This window comes from Uranotaenia lowii, chromosome 3 (genome assembly GCF_029784155.1).
Source record: "Uranotaenia lowii strain MFRU-FL chromosome 3, ASM2978415v1, whole genome shotgun sequence".
NCBI classification, from domain to species: Eukaryota; Metazoa; Arthropoda; class Insecta; order Diptera; family Culicidae; genus Uranotaenia; species Uranotaenia lowii.
The window spans coordinates 184,647,963-184,668,735 of record NC_073693.1 but is presented as its reverse complement, the minus strand read 5'-3'; the positions used below and the strand labels follow the sequence as shown (position 1 = coordinate 184,668,735).

The window sequence follows — 20,773 nt, the reverse complement described above, 5'->3', positions numbered from 1 at the left end:
CTTCGTACTGTTAGATGATGAAAAATAAACTGATGCTATGAATGAATGTGTTCATCATTTTTTCACAATGCCGTTTCTTCTATTTTTCATAAGAACATCGTATGACAATTGAAAGAATTTCATAAGACTCTTATGAAAAATTAGTTTGGACGCAAAAAAGTGGTTCATAAGATGTATCTTATGAAATTTATAATAAGATTTCCTCTGAGTGTATGATTTCGACCGAAGCGTATGCATATTGATGCCAATAGTTGAGGTTTGAAAATAGCAAAGCACACCAATACGAACAAAAAGTTGATTGAGGTTCTAGTGAGGAAAGCAAGCAGCCAAATGTAACGATAATGATGGTGACTGAGGCCTAAGTAAACCAGAGTGAGAGCATTCAATCTTTCGAGTCAAGGCGACGATGGAGGGAATGCAGTGCTGTGTGCGGATTTCGGATGAATTGTCGAGTTCATTTGAATCGCACAAGGGGCTTTGACAAGGCGATGGTCTATCCTGCATGATGTTCAACATGGCGCGAGAAGGTGTTATTCGACGAGCGTTGAGCGAAATGCGGGGCACGATTTTTAACAGGTCCAGTCAACTTATCTGCTTTGCCAAGGACATTGATATAGTCGGCAGATCAAGACGAGGTACATGCTGGCTTGCGAATACGAGACCGGCCGAACCCGCTTGTCCAGTAATAACAAGGTCACGATCGACGACGACGAGCTCGAGATAGTCAAAGACTTTGTCTATTTCGGCGAGTCGGGATTGCCAATCAAGATGAAAACATGTCATTTAACACCAGAAGGACCAAAGATGGCATTTAAACAGGATAAAACGACGAGGGCTCGTAGAATCTGATGGGAGATCACAGTATCACTATATTAATGACATCTTAAAAGTATTATAAGTTTTGTTGAAATGTTTAACATGTTGACGCAACAAGTTCTACCTAAATTTGTTTGGTTTGCCGGTTCTAAAACTTTGCAGTGTTTCTTAGCAGGACCGATTAACTTTAAGATGGAGGGTGCATCAAGCCATAGACAGTTTGTGCATGGCGGCGGAATAGAAATGTTTCTAATGAAACAATGATTATTCTGGGCCCCGCAAATTTACTGCATCGATCGGAGATATCAGGATGTGAACAGCAGGGATAGCAGTTGATATCACAGTCAGTTTTGGTGGTTAATTGGGATCATGATCATGATTTACGTTATGAGTAGGCAATGATAGAGTGCCAGTTAGATCTTTTGAAGGCGTGTTTTTTTGGAAAATTTATTCCGACACATTTGCCAGCCATGACTGGATGACATATTCGAGCAGGGTGCATTGTGGTTTGTATGTTCATGAAGGATATTCCGAAAATTTGGAACTTAGGAGATGGTCAATGCTAGAGAGGAGATTAGAAAGGTTGATATGTGTGTTTGAATAAGCTGTTAATTCAGGTTGGATTTCGCCGGTGCGGTTGTTGAAGCTCATAGGATTTGGGGTGGTGCACAGGAAGGTAGCACAGGAATAAATATGGTGAGCATCTGGGTCATCCAGGTGGTTGTACTCAAGTCTTATTGAGTTGGAGCAGCCCTTGATCGGAGGACAAGTAAAAGTGGTACACCACCAGTGGATTCGATACATGTGAAGTGTTGACGTTATGTAGATCATCTTGAAAGAAAGGTTTTTATTTTCCATGAGGCTGATGAGATGAAGCATAAATTCAAATTTAATAGGTGAGTGAAGGGATGGAACCTCTTGAGAAATATTATGTCTGCTATAGTCTTAAAAAAATAATGTTTTCTTCAGAAAATTGTTGGATGCACTTTCCTAGAGAAAAGGCGCAAAAGAGATCTTACAGGAATAACAAATCAATGTTGTAACAGAATGAAGGTTAAAAACAACTTACAACTTAATTTTTGACGTAGAATTACGTCTTACGGCAACACTATAGGGGGGCAAATTGAAATTCGCGAACGGATCTCGCGTGACGAAAAACGCCTCTTTCAAAGACATCTTTCTTAAAAGACATACCAAGCCTGCTCAACGTTGATTGGCTATTCGAAAGTGAAAGAAAACTAGGACGCCCCGCCCCTTCCTGAGTTTTGTTTTTTTTTTTCAAGCGAAAGGAATAAAAGAAGGGGTCGACTGACGGTTTGTTTCACTTTTTCAGAGAAATTCAAACCTGTCACATGGGCAGAGCAGAACAGAGATGGCCAACTGCAGCGGGAGCAAGTAGTGATAGCTCAGATCACCCGCGACACCAATCACCAAACACACACACACACACACACACACACACACACACACACCTCCCATCAGCACCTTCCATCGCCATGCCACACACACCTCCCGTCACTGCTCATGGAACACTACCCACCCACCGCAGCTTATTTCCCACCATCACCCACCGTACACCTCCCCACCACACTTCCCAACACCACCCATCGCTCACCACCCACCTATCGCACGCCACCACCCACCCATCCTTTTCTCACGCCCATCGCACACCACCACCCGGCCTTCCATGCTACTGGCCCATCGAACACCACCATCCATCCTTACTACCCACCCATCGCACACCACCACCACCCACTCACCCATCGCACACAACCACCACCCACTCACCCATCACACACAACCACCACCCACTCACCCATCGCACACAACCACCACCCACCCACCCATCGCACACCACCACCATCCACCCACCTATCCCACATCACCACCACCCACCCATCCAGACCATCCACACCACCCACCCATCGCACTCGTCATCCTTGAATGTTAACAGAAAAGTCAAGACTCTCTCTTTTTAAGATTTTGGCCCTGAAAAGGGCCGTTTTTTGAAGTTTGATTATATGAAAACATAGTTGATCCAATGATTGCCTCGGAATCCTAGGTAAAAGCAACATTTTTAGCTAGTGATTGCTAGGTGATCTGAAGGGAAATGAAAACAAGATACTGATTCCAACGAGACGCATAAGGCTAAACAGTTTGAAAGTTTTGCATTGAGTCAAGCGTTTAGATCAAAGCAGTCGTTGTAAGCTTTTCTCGCAAGCGTTTGATACAAAGCTCGTGTGTTGGTCACATTACTTGCATAACTGCCGGGCGCAATCATTTCGACGGCCTTTTGCTATGCAGTTGAAAAAGCTGCATACTATCTTTATGGGTCGTTTTGGACCATTAATAGGTATCAAACGACAATTTAGGGAAGAATGACTTTTCTTGAAGATAAATTCCTTTAAAACAAATTCGACATACTTTATTCTAGAATGCTAATTTAAGACGAAAAGCATATTGACGCACAAAGACATTGTAATTCTACGTGAACTTCTCGGTCGTTTCTTATATACAACCTCTGTAACTTTTTTTACGGGATTTTCATCCTCTGGGATGATTCATCCCTACTAACAACTTAAAGTATTTGTGTCGTCTATGATCAACCTGTTTTTGTTTTGGAGCAGACAAGGGATTGTAGAATTTGGATGTACTTGGTTCTACATTAGCTCCCTATTTCCCCTGCTATTAGACCGAGAGAGAATCAGATAGTAAGAGACAAGAGAGCGTCGGGGAAATCAAGTAGCTCTGGAAGCGACTTGACATTAAGTGTTAGTTGCTGACGAATGTTGATGTAGGACAGTGATAAATCCTTCCACAGACATGTGAAGATCGTTGGATGGTTTTAGATTGTTCCCGCGGATTCTACATCCAGTAGCAATCAATAACAAAACCCGATCGCTGTACGTTCAGTTGCGAAGTGCAATCAGGAACATTCATTGAAAATGAGTGATTTACGGAACACTGAAATCGATCGATGCGCACTCTGGAATCGACATTGCGTAAGGTTTTCTTTGGAAACTTGGTTGATCCATAACCAAAACTTCGCTTGAAAGTTTTTTAAATCATCACAAGCAGTTATGATATTTTTTTCTTTTCCTTGAAGCTTTAAGTTCAAAACTTGCAGGTGGCCTGTGAGATCAACGTCAAATGCTAAATCCTGAACCCAGTCGTCTGCTTGAATATATTCAACATGTTCTTCCTGCAGGTTTACCTTTCATTTCCAAAAATAATATTATTTTCCGTCGTAGCAAAAAAAAATCTTTTTAATATTTTGTGGCAGGAAAGCCAGCATACTTATGTGTAGTAAGGAATTTTGTGAAAATTTAAGACGGGGCTACGCGGGCCGCATTGACCAAGGTCGCAAACCCCCAGTTTGCAATGCCTGCTTTATAAGGAATTTTGCCAAAACGTTCAAGAGTCAGGTTTTTGTAACTTTTCGATCATACACAACTCTCTCTTTTATTTCCTAACCTGAAATTGCTTTTAAATTTCTTTATGGACTATAAAATTACGGTTTTGGGTTAACTCATAAAAATATCATGTTTCAGAACTCGGGGAAAAAATATTTAAAAAAAAAAAAAATTGCCAAATGGTACGTTGATAATGTAGGAAACCATCATATGTGTCTTTTTCATTTTATCTATTATAATTAAAAAGTTATGGAGCAAACTTTGAAGAATGTTTCGTTTATTTATGTCATATTGTTTGTTGAGCTGGTTGGGCCTAAACAACAATTTCTATAGAAGAAGAAATATTTTTTAATTTTTTTTGTATCAGAGAAAAGTTGAACGTTTCCACTTGCCCCGAGTTTGCACTTGTCCCGGTGTACCTTATCACAAAAACGACAAAATGTAAAAAAAATAAAAAATATGAAAACTTCAAAAATAACAAATTTTTTTGATTAACCGAATTGATATAAAATAAAAAATTATAGAAATGACAAACATGGCAAAAAGACTAAACCGAAAATAATAATTTAAAAAAAATGACAAGATCGATCAAATTTATAGTAACCGTAAAATCGGTCACCGGGGTAATTTTTAACAACATTGTTATAAGAGCAAACGCACCAACACGGGAGTATACGCGGCCCGATTTTGCTCATTTCAGCGGACCGATTTTGGTATACACACTCTTTCGCGCACCGGGCGGAAGCATTATATTTTTAAATTGTGCAGTACACCGAAAAATTTTTGGCAGAAAATCTTAAATTAAATTTATACTGATCGAGTAAATTGTTAGAGTCGATAGTGTTTTCGCTTTAATTTCGATTATTATCATTATTATTAATAATTATTATAATGCATGGTGATTGATGGCGGTTATTCGACGGGTTGACTGCAATCCGTTACATGACGTCAAAGTTGACATGCTGGTTGAACATGTCATACAGCAGCAACAGGTCCAAGCAGCTTCGAGCGACCAGCAACCGGGTCCATATCCGGGTTATATCAATTTTTTGATTATTTATTCATACGATAACACACCATTTTTATTCTAAAAGTTTTCGTCTATAAATTGAAGCTATTTTCTCTTGACACTTCTATTTGTAATTTATTGCTGCAGCTAACGTAGTGCCAATGCTGGGAGGTTTCCATGTTATTGAATCTGTAAAAAAGGAAGAATGAACAGGTGTTTTGCTTTGCTTTTGTCAATAGAATTTACATTTTTGTTAAAAACAACAGCGTAGCGGGCGGATAAAGCTCGAAGGCTAACTCCCATGAATGAGACCGCGGTGCCAGCTGAGTCGGTGGAAGTCTTTTCGACTTTCATCCTCAAATACATCACCGCTTCCGGTGGTAGTTGTTTGGTCAGCGAACGTTTCCTGAAAAAGAACAATGTCGTCATTTTTAGTTGAAAATAGACAAGAAACATCCTTACCCAGCTCCTTTTTTGTCCGGTATGACTAGCTGCGGTTTCTAAGCCTGTGTTGAAGTTGGTCACTGTTTCGTGTCATTGGCCTTAACCCTTTCCTTCCCACGAGGTTTTTCACGTTTTAAAAATAGAAATATGTATTTACAGGTAAAGTTCTAGAACAAAAGATGCATAATTTGAGCCTACTTTAATGATCCATTTGAAAAATTTGGGTTTTGAGGTGGATCATATGTGCTCCATTGGGAAGATAAAAACACATAAGAGTGCAAATGAAAAACAGGAAATAATTGCAAAAAACATGGAATTTCATAACTTCATTGATCACAAACTAAAACGATCCTATTTGTTAAAAAAACTTCTTTGGTATACGCATCCCTCGAAAGTCTATTTATTGAAATATTTAAAATTTTCATTTTTGCCTTGAACAATTGGCCGCCATGACACTTTGTTCAAGGAAAACAAATCATGTCGTTTTTCACGAAAATCACGAACTTTTACAAATATTTTGAGACATGTGGTCATTTAAGCAGATGAAATAACTATCCTGAAGCGAATTTTTTTTTGTTGAGGAAATGATTTTCTCGAGTATTGATAAAAAGCTTCACAAGAAGAAAAGTACGTTTTGTTCCCAGTGTATCACCAGTGATCCACTTTACTTACTCAGAAATTTATATATTTTAGTTGAAATCTAAGTAAACAATCATTTGATTCTGCTTGCATAAGCAACCTTCTGCACATCAGTAATTTTATTTGAAGGAAATTATAAAAACTTGTCAAGTTATTGAACAACAATTGACGACTTGATTTAAATTCGAAAAAAATCCGACTTTTTTGCAGCTTTTGATCTGCCTAGCAAAACTTAGCGAACTGATTTTCTTCAAATTTCGTGCGTTGTTTCTTCACTCATATCCACACATTCGGTGAGAAAATGGTGTTGATCCGAAGCGCCCAGTTCAAATGCGAGCTGTTCAAAGTTGTGGATCACCTGCGCTACCATGGGAAGGGAAGGGTTAACCGGAAGAAAGCCACCATCAAATATCCACTCCAGCAAATTGCGGCTTTTTCATGAGCGTGTCCAGGTGGGAGTTTCTACCAGCCGTTTGCGTTTGAACGGCAAACATTGGGAGGCGGATGAAGGCAAAACGAGCCCGACTGTTCGAAGGTGTCGTTCGACTCTTGGAGCATGGGTTCTTTGCAGTACTTGTCGCCGGGAACTCTTGGTGCACCGGAGCACTGTGTGAGCTGACGGATCGTTTAACAGTACAGTGCTTGGTGGTCATGCTGCTGCAGTGATGGGAAATTTTTCATTTTTCTCTTCTCGACGATGAGCTGCTGCTGCTGTCGTCGTTCTCGACCGAGGCACCACTCGGAAGCGGGGGAAGCTTGGGCGGGCCAAGTTCGATCGGTAGAGAAGCATTGTTGCCCTCAATGCACCGGTCCGTCGGCCGACGATTCAAAATTGTAAAATTGATCCGTGGCAAACTGAACTAAACTGAATGTCAACAAATTCTACACGCTGAACGTAGTTTGTTAACTCAGCATTAAAAGGTATATTTTTTTCAGTGCATGTTTGCTCTCTCCCCTTTCTTGTGAGCAAATTTGGTGATTTTGTCGGTCCCGACGGCAACGGCGCTATTTTACTTACCATGATACTAACCCCCGGTGCGGTATCAAAGTGATTAAACTCGTGAGCATTTTCACTTTGCTCGCGATTGCTGCGGATGCCCTAATTGCACTTTGCTTAAAAGGGTAATAAGTTATAATATAATTATGAATTTCAAAGGGATTCCTTTAAGAATAGAAAACGCGAACTGTTTAAGTTTAGAGTCACCTTAAAAGTGAAGCATCGTTTATTCTCCTATGTACAATTTGTGTTAATGCTATAAACTCTCTCTTTGACTTTCTCTTCCTCTCACATGCCATCATATAGTGTTCCCAGAAAGGGTTTCTAAAGGATGTCGAAATCCTATTAGACCGAACACTACAACTCCTTGATCCTCTAGTTTAGGGTTGCCATCCGTCCCGCAAAAGCGGGACATGTCCCGCTTTTTTGATGAATGTCCCGCTGTCCCGCTTTTTTCTTAAATGTCCCGCTTTTTTATGGAAAACTTTTAGAAAGTTCACTGACTTCCACAGGAAAAGAATCAAACATTATCCTCAATTTCAATTCATTGATTCAACACAAAAAATGTTTCGAATACGTGTATTTTCTCAAAATAAGCATCAATTTTTCAGAGTTTACATAAGACAGTAACACACGCAGCGAAAAGATTTTTTATTTCAAAGGAAAGTGCCGCAAAAACAAAGGAAAATTTCCTTTGATTTTGGGATAAATAAAAAAAATTTCGTTTCAAATGCATTTTCGTTTGTTTCAAAGAATTTTTCTTTTGAAAAATCTTTGACTCAAAATTTAAATGCTTTGATACAAAAAACAGTTTCTTTCGATTCAAAGTTGCTTTCTTTTGCCACAATGTTATTTAAATTAGATTTAAAAGCATTTATCCATTGAACCATTTTCTATTTATTCGAATTGGAAGAATTATTTTCTGTTGTTTTGAAATTCCTATCAGGAATTTCAAATAATAAAAAGAAAGGATTTTAAATCTAAAATTTATTTTTATTCACAAATAAATGAAACACTGGGTCACAAACTGATTCACTTCAATCGAATCATCCGGTTTCAATTTTCGTGGACCTGATCGCTGGATTGGAGCGGTGTCACCTCGGTTGAGGCATCCAGGGACTTATCCATCGACCGTGGTCCTGTAAAATTTCAAGCACTTATTGAAAATCTTCAATATTCATTCTTTAATTACTACAATTACTAAATACACTTACAATACTTTATCCTGAATTCTCCTAACTAAGCTAACTCTGAACCACATTTTCACACGACCAGCCAAACTTGAATCGATTTTTCGTTTTAAATTCTTCTTGCTCAATGCAAAAAACCTTCTAAGTTCGAAGTTTTTATTTTAAGAAATTATTCTTTTGCATTGAATACATTTTTCTTCGGTTAAAAGGAAATTTACTTTGTTTCCAAATAAATAAGCATTTCAACAAATGTCTTTTGAATCAAAGAATTTGTTTGAAATCAAAGTCCAAAATTATTCGATTCAAAAAATTAATTCTTTCTTTCAAAAATTATTCATTTGAAACAAAACCATTATTCATTGATTCAAAGAAAACAGGAGATTGAATAGAAAAAATGAATGTTTTGAATAAAAGTCAGTTTTGTTTTGTCTCAAAATCCAAGTTTTCTCTGCGTGCAGTAAGATTTTGATTCAGTTCAGTGTTTTTGGAGCACGTTCAACCAATGCAATGTGAATAAATTTGGCATTAAGAAAATATTGTTTAAGATGTTTCCAAATGATTATAGATCTTCATTTTTCGATAGAATCTTAGTTAAATGTCCTTTTCTCATACACTACCTTTTTCTACTCAGATGTCCAAAGTTTACATACAATGAATCGAATTTTCATGAGTTTTCAAATTTTTAAAACAAATTTGAAATATATTTGTTATTCCACAAAGCTTTTAACGCGATATAACGTTTACATGTAGAACTTGAAATATTTCTGTTATAGAACGTGTAAATTTGCGAGAACTGTGGAAAATAACTTGCTTATGAACCGTGAAAATAGAAGTCATGTAAGAAAAATTGAGCAAAATCAATCCGCGTTAAAGAAAATCCCAAGTGTACTTTCTATGAATAACTTTGGTTGATGGTTTACGTAAAGTTTGGCAAAACAATAACGCTTTTTATGAGTTTTCCAAATGTCCCGCTTTTTTCGGCTGTGTCCCGCTTTTTTGTCGTTAAATGTCCCGCTTTTTTCTGAAAGTATCTGGTAAGCCTACTCTAGTTGAAGCTTACAATTTTCCAAATATGAACAAAGAAGAATTACATTTTTCAGAACTAATCTCAATGATTACAACTTCTTGCTTTCTGTTCGAACGTATTGAAAAATACAAAAACCAAAATATTGAATAGGCATTATCGAATATTCTACTTATCTTTAAAACAACTTACTTATCTTTAAAACAACTTACTACTTAATAATAAACGGAATCATCGAACTTTTTTCTTTTAATAGTTCTTTTGGATCTTCTGAGCTTTTCTGAAGCCTCATGCCCACACTGAATATTCGTATCCTCCGAAAAAACGAAAGAATCGGCAGCAAAACCATAGAAATCACTTTCAGAGTCACTGTTCAATTCTCCATCATCATATCTTCTTCTCTTGAAACTGGCACTGCGGGCAGGCTCCACGGGCAACCCAGGTTGCGGTTCAACTGACTCAATATCCTGGCCTAATGAAGCCAAACCGTCAGACCGACTCAAATCCAAAAACTGTCCTCCGTTGGAAACTGTCGAACGCCTAGCTCTCCGATAAGAATCTTCACAGACTTTCAACTGACGTTTGTGCGCCAAAATGACTCGTCCTCCCAGGGAAACTCTTTATCTCTTCCATCGTTTCCATTTCCTTTAACGCAGGCATGTCAAACTCGTTTAGATGTGCGGGCCGCATTAAAAATTTTCTATGACGTAGAGGGCCGCAGCCAAAATCAGTTAAATCGGTACATTCAGCTTTAGTTTTTATGCAGTAATATTTTACATAAAAATCAGTGCTGTTTTTTTGTGACAATTTAAGACAAGGCTACGCGGGCCGCATTGACTTATGCCGCGGGCCGCATGCGGCCCGCGAACCCCCAGTTTGACATGCCTGCTTTAACGCATGTATGGTCTCGCAGCGTAATTGTGGTTTAAGAAAAGAATCTCTCCAGCCGGCGTGAAAAACGTCCATCCAAGAACGGCCCATCAAAGGAACGAAATCGTTATCGCAACGCAGGATCACTAGAGATAATCGGTGCTGACTACCATTCAAAAGAACAAAAGCATCAACCCGCCCCAAAATGTTAAGACGTTTGCCGTCAATGACCAATCGTTTAGAACATTGCTTGAGAGGTATAAATTTGAAATGTTTTAAATATTGCCTCTCCGAAATAACTGACTCAGCTGATCCACAATCTAACTCCATTTTAATAAGCTTGTTCTCCACCAAAACTTCAATGTAGCATGGTTCATTTATTTTGTTGATAGAAGCGATCTTCATGCAAGACAAATCTTCTTCACTGTCATATTGCAAATCCTTTTTAAGACGTTTGAAAAGACCTGAGTTAGTAGATTTAGGCGAATCGACAAACTTTACACTAGCCCGACGAACCCGAGGACTTTTATTTTTCCGACGATAACAATAAGCTTTGGTATGACCTTTTCGATTGCAAAAGGTACAATGAAAAACGGGTTTATTGCTGAAAAACGGGTTATAGTATGAAATCCCCAAAATTACATTATTCGGCTAAAAATTTTACTGCCAAAACAAAGTCAACATTTTTCTCATTAATTCCTTGTCGACGGGACCAAAAATTGTAGCTATGCACTACATCGGAATCGCTCTTGTCATAACTTTTCGTGAGTTCAGTTGTTAAATCATTGTAAGAAATTTCTTTGATGTTTCTCCCAGGAAATAAAAGCTTCAATTTGGAGTACACCTCTTGTCCACAAACTGCAAGAAAGGAAGCTTTGTACTGCTCCTCCTTGTAGATGTGGTGCACAAAAATAACTAATTGCTCAATATACTGTGCAAAAGGTATTGAACCTGGGATGTATGGATCCATGGTTGTGGTCAAAGACATATTTGCTTTTTGTTACAATAAAATATCAAAAGATAAAAAATGGTCAAAGTCAAAAAACCGAAAATCAAAATTTAAAAAAATAAATAAAAGAAAAATAAAATTATCAAAATATGATTGCTAAATCAATTGTCAATAACGCAATAGCACAAAATCAGATAAAATTCAAAAATGCTGGCGAAAGAAAAATAAGGTAAACAAAATCACATACCTGAATCAAATGTTGTTCCCGAAAAAAAACAAACACTTTTTTGCAATTATGCTGCAATCACTGGAAACAACCGAACCAAACAATGTATAGCAGCAAACTTACAGCAGCACTTTCAACAGCGCAACGTTACAACAACAGCAGCAGCGAAAACCACCCGGGAACAGCAACAACACTCGTCCGGATCGCGAATCCCAACGCTTTTTTGTTTCGATGAAATTCTACTAGAATGCAACTCCGCCGATGCAAATCACTAACTCACTGCAACTCAAATGCAACTGTCAGCCGACACTCACCAAATGTTAATCCCGAGAGAATTTCAGTTCAGTGTCGTTGAGACGGAGCGAGACGATCACTCAAATGTCGATCACCGACCGTGCCCCCAAACACTCGGAGCAAAATGAAACAGCGAAGTAACTCACTCTCCAAATGAATGCTGTTGAAGGAAAATAAAAGAAGAAAATATCAATTCAGTGAAATTACTGAAGAAAAGCAAAATGGCGTTTAGAACCAACAAAAATGTGCTTTTCGTCAAACCAAAAACTGTAGTTTTCACTACCGTTTCCCAACAAAAAGGGAAATGAACCAAAAAAAACTGTCGCATTTTAAACCGAACAACCAGTGTTCTAGAAAAAATGTGATTCGGAATAAAATAAAATATAACTGCTAATAAAAGGCTTTGCCACCATTAGAGTTATAAATACCAAAATCACCAAAATGCACTATACTTACTGTACGGCTAGAGAAATTCACACAAGCCGTCTTAACGATGTTATACAAATCCCACTCGTCGCCAATTGTTATAATTGCACTTTGTTTAAAAGGGTGATAAGTTATAATATAATTATGAATTTCAAAGGGATTTCTTTAAGAATAGAAAACGCGAACTGTTTAGGTTTAGAGTCACCTTAAAAGTGAAGCACCGTTTATTCTCCTATGCACAATTTGTGTTAATGCTATAAACTCTCTCTTTGACTTTCTCTTCCTCTCACATGCCATCATATAGTGTTCCCAGAAAGGGTTTCTAAAGGATGTCGAAATCCTATTAGACCGAACACTACAAACATGAAATTTTTCCACATAATCATCAATAGCTAAGTCTAATGTAAAAATATCTCAAAACTTTTTTCTACGTTTAAAAACCTTGAAGTTGAGTTTCAAATTGGGAAAAACTTGGTTTGTTTTTGGAAATTTCAAATGTAAGTAAAAATCTTGAAACATCTATTATTTCGAAGGCTCGGAAGCAAACACCCTTCCTGATGAAATCAAAGTGTTTAGAAGCAGCAGGTTGATTCGTGTGAGAGTTCAACTTTTTTCCTTAGTAAATGTATAGTTTTGGTGTAGTTTTTGTTGTATTTTGAGGTAAATTTTTGATATTTAAAAAAATGGGGAAATTTTCCAAGAGTAAGCCAGTCTATACGACAAAATGCCAGACACACTATCAAATGGTAAAATTAGAAGGAAAAATTTAAAGGAGAATAGTGCGAGAGCCTAAGGAATTGAATAAAGGCAAATTTACATGTTTTTTGTAGTTAAAATTTTAAAAGTAATGTTAAAAAATTAGCCCTTTAATTTATGCAGCATCATTGCTCATCTTTCGATTTTGATTATTGTTCGGCCTCAACACATTGAGGACCGCGATGGTGTTTTTTTTTTTGGACCGCAAAGAAATCTAAACCAAGAAACACCGAAATTCAGCAATGTTGATTTATCACAGAATTCACAGGACCAAAAGTTACAAATTTAGTATCTCGAAAGTGTTGTGTTCAATTTTGTAGAATTTCGTGATTAATCTTATATCATTTGAGTTTGTTCCAAACTGCCTTAGTAATTAATAAACTAGCATTTGTAAATATTATGAAGGTGTTTTGTATCCTTCATGATCAAGAAAACTCGTTAAAACAAAGTTAAAGACGAAATCGTTTTTTAAATCAAATTTAAAGTAGTCTAAGAAATTTCTGCGACCACGTTTTACGTTCATAGGAGCCCAGTACTGGTTTTAAAAATATAAAGCATGCCACATTCCTTTTAACAGGCAAACTACTCGGAAAATATTGAAAAAAGTGATCAATCTTATCCCCGTTTAACGGTAATTACAAAAACTGACAAAAGTGATAAAAATGACAAAAATTACAAAAAAAAATTACAGAAATGAAAAGAATGATAAAAAATACAAAACAGAGAAAAATGTCAAAAAATGATAAAAATAACAAAAATAAAAAAATTGAATAAAAACAACAAAAGCGTTAAAAAATAGAAAATTTCAAAATTCAGAACTCAGAATTAAAACACAAAATCTGTATTTAAATGAAAAACATTTTATTGCTTTAATGATACGAACAAGGACCAATCCGGCCTGCAGGATATTCTTGATCCGAATCTATTGAGTTTTTCTTCGGACTTGCCAGTATTCGGTATAACACCACCTGAGAAAGCTTGGTGAATCTTGATCATTCTGTCAACAAGTTCCGTTTTTCTTTTCAAAACTTCTGATATTCTTAATTTATTTTGTATCGAGTTATTTTTATATTCTCACGCGAGATTTATTGAAACTTTTGAAATGAATGAGAAAACATTTGTAAATATCATGGTATGATCATCATTTATTGTTGTCCCGCTTCAAATCCTTCCAGAAACGGTAGTCTTGAAAGAAGAAATAAAACGTGTGTCATGAGTTATCATGATTAATAATTGCTCACCGTCTTTGGTACTTCCGCGTTCGAGCATCACTAGCATGGACCGTTGTTTATACATATCGTCGACACAGGAAGTCGTAGTATAGCGGCCTCATACCTTTCCTTACAGAAATATGCGAACGGCCTTAACAGAAATTACTGTTTTTTGATCTACGGTACAAGTTTCTCCTTTTTTGGAAGACGCCGCATCGGCAACTTTATTCCGTCCCGTTCGCGTCAGAAGAATATCTCTTGAAAGTCAAGTTTATACTTCCACAAAACATGCGCCACGCTATCGACCAGCAGCAGCAGCAGCCAGCAGGTATTGTGAACGCTATACTTGGCTGCAAAGCCAGATAAAATGAGCTGGACCAAGCGAGAGTTCAACAAACGTTTATGAACTTAAAGCTTTAGCACAGTCATAAACTCCACCGTATAGCTATCAATTCGCATCCGATATTGTTCACAACCACATTGAAAAATGTGGATAAAATATTTTAGTATCTTTGATTCGATTAGTTCATTTTCATATCATATTCTAATGCCTTACTGTATGTGATAAGAGGTAATTTACATACATGTATAACGTGGAAGGCTTAGAGAGGATTTGGACATACAAAATTAAAACATTTTTATCCATAATGAGGAAATCTGACTTAAGATCCTTAAACGGACAACGCTAACATTATATTTACAAAGAATCAAAATAATAAATCGAATTAAGATCACTGACTTAATTGATTGGTCAAACAATTTTGAATCTGAACTTTGATTCTTAAGGTTTTTTATCCACATTCGTTTTGACTATTCAAATAGGCTGAAAGTCGAAAAAATTACCTTCACATCCAAGTAACTAAAATACATCGAGATACTGATTCTGAATACTGAATCGAACTATGATTCTGAATCCCGAGTCTGTATACTGAATATTGTAATCAAAACCAATGTTTTGATTATGTCTTTGGTTCATTTCGTACCTACCTGAAAATTGTCAAATTTTTAAAGTTAATGGAAAATTTTAGGGAAACATAAGTCGTAAATATCATGAATTTTTCAGAAAATTCTGAAGACAGATCCTGAATTATGAATCATATTGAAAATTCTGATTCTGGCTCTTAATTTCGATTCAGAATTCTGAATTCTGATTTCTGATTCTGAATTCTTAATTTTGATTGTGAATTCTGATTCAGAATTCTGAATTCTGATTGAGAATTCTAAATTCTGATGCTGAATTCTGATTCTAAATTCTGATTCTATGAAGACCGTAATTTATGTTTGTTACCTCATTTATCGGCCTTATCGGTGAAACCAGTGAATTCTAATTCTTCATTCTGGTCTTTACCCTGAATTCTGAAATCGGATTCTGAATATTGATTCTGCATTCTGATTCTAAATTCTGACTCTGAATTTCGATTCTGATCTTGAAATCTGAATCTCAGAACATATTCTAGAGTATTTTTTCGAGGATATAATGAATTAATATAGGTAATAGAAATCATATTCTAAAATGATTTATGTTGGAACCAGCTGATTTCGTTTTCAAAAATAATATTACTTGTTTAAGGCATTAAATCTGATGCGATGTGTAACTCAGCATGTTATCTGCTTAATGTCTTCAATAAACGGCATCCCATAACGAACTGTGTGGATACGTTCCGGCGTATAAATAGTCGCGAAATCTTGAAATTCCCTTATACGGTCTCGAAAAGGGTTTTGTCATTGACATTGGAGTAAATCCTCTATACATTTCCAGGTCCAGTTCCGATGCTGGTGACTACTAGGTATAATAACCACCACTAAATGACTAAAACTACTCACACTACCCATACCGATAGCAACTTTACAGGAAAGTCAACGGCCGGCATGGAGGAAGCATTTTATTATTTTATTTTTTCACGCTTGTTTCCCATACATCAAAATCACCACAGCATCAACAGCAGTTACTTAAAATGGTATTCATGTTTTTTCTCGCTCCTTACCACAAGCTCAGTGCATCTAACCGGAATCCAAATAACAGTGATAAATTGTCAATCAGTCGTACCTCACTATTGTGATTGCTCTTTTATGGATAGGATCAGTCAGCTACCGGTACACCCTGTGAAGAGTTTGATTAACATGCTTTGGTACAAAATCGGAGGTCCTGTATCTGATATCTTGAGGTTTAGTCACGTTCTACTACTAAATTTATTAGATATTAGTTTGCGGTGCGGTTTGTGAGTTAAATAGGGGAGTGTATTCTACACGTATATTCGAGTTTAAGAAGTTTCAAGCGTGGTTGGATGATAGTTTCGATGGACATTGGATACAGTTATAATTATTCAAAAGCAAAGTTTACAATCTACGTTGGATACGACGACAAAGCCAAAATTACAATGACAGAAAACAAAAGGAGTATATAAATCACAATAATGATAAAAAAAATTTTATGATGTCATTTTTGTAAATTCACGAATTTAATGTATTTTTTCATAGTTTTTTGCCTCTTTTGTCATTTTTTGTCATATTTGGCTATTTTTAGATTTTTGTCTGTTTTGTCATTTTTGTGATTTTTTTAATTTTATTGATACAGACCTACTTAGAATTTGGCATGATTCGATTTTGACACGGTTCACGGTTTTTAAAACAATACTACCTAACTTTGTCCGCTTCAGGACAAACAGATTTAGACAAACAACATAACAAGATTTTTGCCTTCTAAAATATTGATAAAGTATACAGACCCCGCCGTTCGTTTTTGGCAACACGCAACGAACATTTTTTTTCACTTATTACTACAAAAAAAACTATTATTATTATCATCAACGTAAATTTTAGTCCATTTCCGATCATTTCAAGTCATTTTTTTATCACGTTTCTGATGCATTTTTTCTTGTTTTGTTTATAATTTTAGTTTTTTTTGCCATATTTGCTATTTTTGTAATGACAAAAATAGCTAAAAACTAATGAAGAATGCTTCATTAGTTTTTAGCTTTTTTGTCATTTTTAGTCTTTGGTTTGTATTTGTTTTTTTTATGAAATTTTCATCTTTTTGTCACTGTTGAGTACTTCTTTATATATTTTTTTTAATTTTTTTTTTGTTTATTGTATTCTATCACCATTTAGAGAACGTTAAAACATATTTTTGGGTGTTTGCCTAAATCAGGAAAACGCTTATTTAACCATAGAAAATAGCTAAATTATGTGAGTTTCGAAATCTGTTTTTTAATATTTATAATTATTATAATTTGAATAATTTTTGTCATTTTCGAAATTTTTATAATTTTGATCCTTTTGGTCATTTTTTTCAATTTTGACATTTTTGGGATCTTATGTCTTTTCTGCTTTCAGCCATGTTTGTCATTTTTATCATTTGCATGTTTGGCATTTTTATCAATTTTGACTTTTTTTCATTTTTTTTTTAATTTCTGAAATTTTTAACATTTTTGTTTATTGGGTCAGTTTTGTCATTTTCATCATTCGCGTTTGATCACTTTTGTAATGTGGCATTTTTGTAATTTAAGTCATTTTTGTTAGTTTTGAAATCTTTTACCATTTTATAAGTTTTGTCAATTTTATAATTTTTGTTGTGTTAGTCATTTTTATCTTTTTTGGTATCTTTGAAATTTTTGCTATCTTTGTCATTTTTCTCATTATCGTCACTTTTGTCATTATTGTAGTCTTTTCATTTCTGTCATTTTTTCATTTCTGTTATTTTAGTAATTTTCTCATTTGTATCATTTTTGTCGTGTTAGTATATTTTTTTTATTTTCGTCATTTATGTCATTGAATCAAAGAAATCAAAAGCTTCCTTTCTTTTCAACCACGGTAGATATTTTTGGATTGCTTTGATTCAGTAGATTTGTTCATAAAGTAGGTTTACAACACATATTAGAGTCATTTTTGTTATTTTGTCATTTTTTTGTGTTTTTTGTGATTTTAGTCGCTTCTGTTATCTTTGTTATGTTTGTAGTTTCTGAATGTTTTGTTACTTTTTGCTTTTTTAATTCTAACAATTTTATCATTTTTATCAATCTTTTCTGCAACTTTTTTTTTTGTAATTTATGTTTTTTTTCATTTTTGTAATTTTCGTCATTTCTGTTATTTCTGTCCTTTTTGTTATTTTTATAATTTCTGGGATTTTTTTTACTTTTATCGATTTTATCCTTTTTGATATTTTGGTCATTTTTTCCTTTTTGTAATATTTTTAAAGGTTATTTTTTAAATTACTAATTCATATGCATGTATGTATGTAGGCTAAAGAAAGTTTTAGCTAGTAAGAGCTTTTATTACTGATTTCAAATTCACATGTGATGTGATTTTATATATATGGACATTCAATAACATTGAAGTTATTCATTTAAGATTTTCTAACTAAGGTCGGACTAGTGAATTGTACGTTTGTTTTAGTTTTTAAAATCACTTAATTTAAATGACAATGATATTTTCAAATAACTCCTACAGCAAACACTTTCTGTGTTTCTTGAAGAGGGCAACGCGTTCGAGAGTGTAAAATTTTCACATTTAATGATTCATATAACCTTTGAATTAAGTTCCAAAAAATAGTAAAGACACGAAAGAGCTGCTATAGGGGTGCTGGTACACGTTTTTTGTATCATCACGTCACGAAAGAGGAACATTTGTTAAGTTTTCTCATAAGTTACAATTTGAAAAACTTCAAAACTTTGTGATCATCATGATCTTGGTTTACAAAAACTACCATATTTTAAAAATCGGTCCACCCGTTCCCGAGATGCATCTGCGCAAAGTTAAGCCGTCACGTTAAGCTGTAGAAAAAAACAGATTTATCTAAAAAAAAAATACAACTTTGCTGACTTATAAATTAGGTCGAGAAAGTGAAAATTAGATCTTTATTCAAATTTATTTCTAGAATGATGGAAAATTATGTGCGGGAAAACGCAATTCTATGGTGAAAGATAAAAGTCAGTAAAAGTTGATTGAAGTGTTTTGTTTTGTTTTAGGAATTATTTTCTTTCGGAATCGCAAAACTAAATTTGTTAGTGGAGAACTGTTTCGGGGAAAAAATTGATTTGCCTAAGTGTTGTTACTTAACGACTGCTGGAATACGAGCGAATTGATGCTGAGCGGAAACCTATCTTCGGCCCGAAGAATTCAACAAACGGGCGTAAAGTAAGTTCCGCCGAAAGTTGTCTGTTGTTCGACATGCTGCCCGATCTAAATAAAAGGTTCGTCTTTAAATTTTAAATTAGTTTTTGATTAAAAAAATAATTTTAATTTTTCTTAGAAACTCAAAACCCCTTTGCGTAGCACTGTCGGAAAGAGAGAATTATTTGGTGTGTGATTTTCATGCTATTTTTATTAACTGAGTCAAAAAACAGAAAAAAAATCATACGCTCGAAAACATTTGTAATCATTTCTCTAAAAAAATCCTATTTCTAGTTTATAACAATACACTGGGTCGATTTGGGGTCATTTTTGAATTTCTCAAAAAGCTTCGTCTTGGTCCAAAACTAATCCATGATTTTTTGTAGAATTTTTAAGTAACGTTTACATGAGTAAATTTGAACTTTTAGGTTTGTACTGAAAAATCAACATCATTTTTGTTTCTTCTGTGGAAACGAGCCAGCTGATAGTTTGTGTGCCAATTTATAAATTTCCTCAAGTAAATTTTTCACTGAATCGAAGGCCGCAACTTCGTATCTTATTAGACAAAAAAGTTATTAGCGGCATCTTTTTTGCAGTTTTTTCTAATCACACTTGTCATGTTAAGAAATTTGGCGAACTTTTTATATTACAAAATACTATTTTTAAATTTTTTGGAATAATTATATTTATTCAAAAAAAATTAAAAATAAACTCGGTAGGCTGTGACCGTCGATGACGGAAGTGTTTAGTTTCAGCGGAAAAAATCATGTGCCTTTAAACCCTTATTTTATAGTTCGTTTGTCCTTATTATTTATGTAATCCATCAACTATCAAGAAGTTTTTGGACGTTCTCGACGTGTTTCAAGAGAGTGAAGCTCATCTTATCTGAAAATCTGATCCAGTTCCTGTCTTCCTGGAGTGGTGTCGGCCGCTCATACTGATCGTGGATGAACCTTCGGAGTCATTCATTCATGTTTTTTGGTCCGCAAAAACGTCAAAGCTAAGTATTCTCGTGATTTTTCTAATCAGTCAATCAAAACTTCTATGTAGGGATTTGAACTTTAACACTACGATGTTTTCAATGTAGCAAATTATTAATAAATATTTGTGCCATATTAATAATGTCCCAAAAAACATTTCGTCATTTGGATGCGATGATTATGAACCATCCAATCGTTATTTCACCAATTCAAATTTTAAGTTCAATTGCAATGTTTGCATGTTTTGTTGTGGTTGAAGAAAAAAACGGGAAGTCGGTGATGAATTCTTCAATAAAAAATGCTGAAAAATTAACATAATTTTTATATGTGATCACAGTTTCCATTTCTGTTGAAATTGATAAAAGTTCTATTTTTACGAGTTTTCTCCAACGGTTCAATCAATTATGTTTTTTATTTCAT

General features: G+C 35.2%; 1 protein-coding gene across 1 annotated transcript; it reads left to right on the top strand.

The window, feature by feature from the left end:
- The first annotated feature begins 2,312 nt into the window (after window positions 1-2,312).
- On the top strand, window positions 2,313-2,795 carry LOC129752913 (uncharacterized). Its single transcript, XM_055748702.1, has one exon. It carries the CDS (start codon window positions 2,313-2,315, stop codon window positions 2,793-2,795), a length of 483 nt encoding a protein of 160 aa, XP_055604677.1.
- The last annotated feature ends 17,978 nt before the right edge of the window (window positions 2,796-20,773 follow it).

Excerpts from the sequence above, each read along its gene's own strand:
- LOC129752913 (XM_055748702.1), top strand. The coding sequence starts at position 2,313 with ATGCCACACACACCTCCCGTCACTGCTCATGGAACACTACCCACCCAC.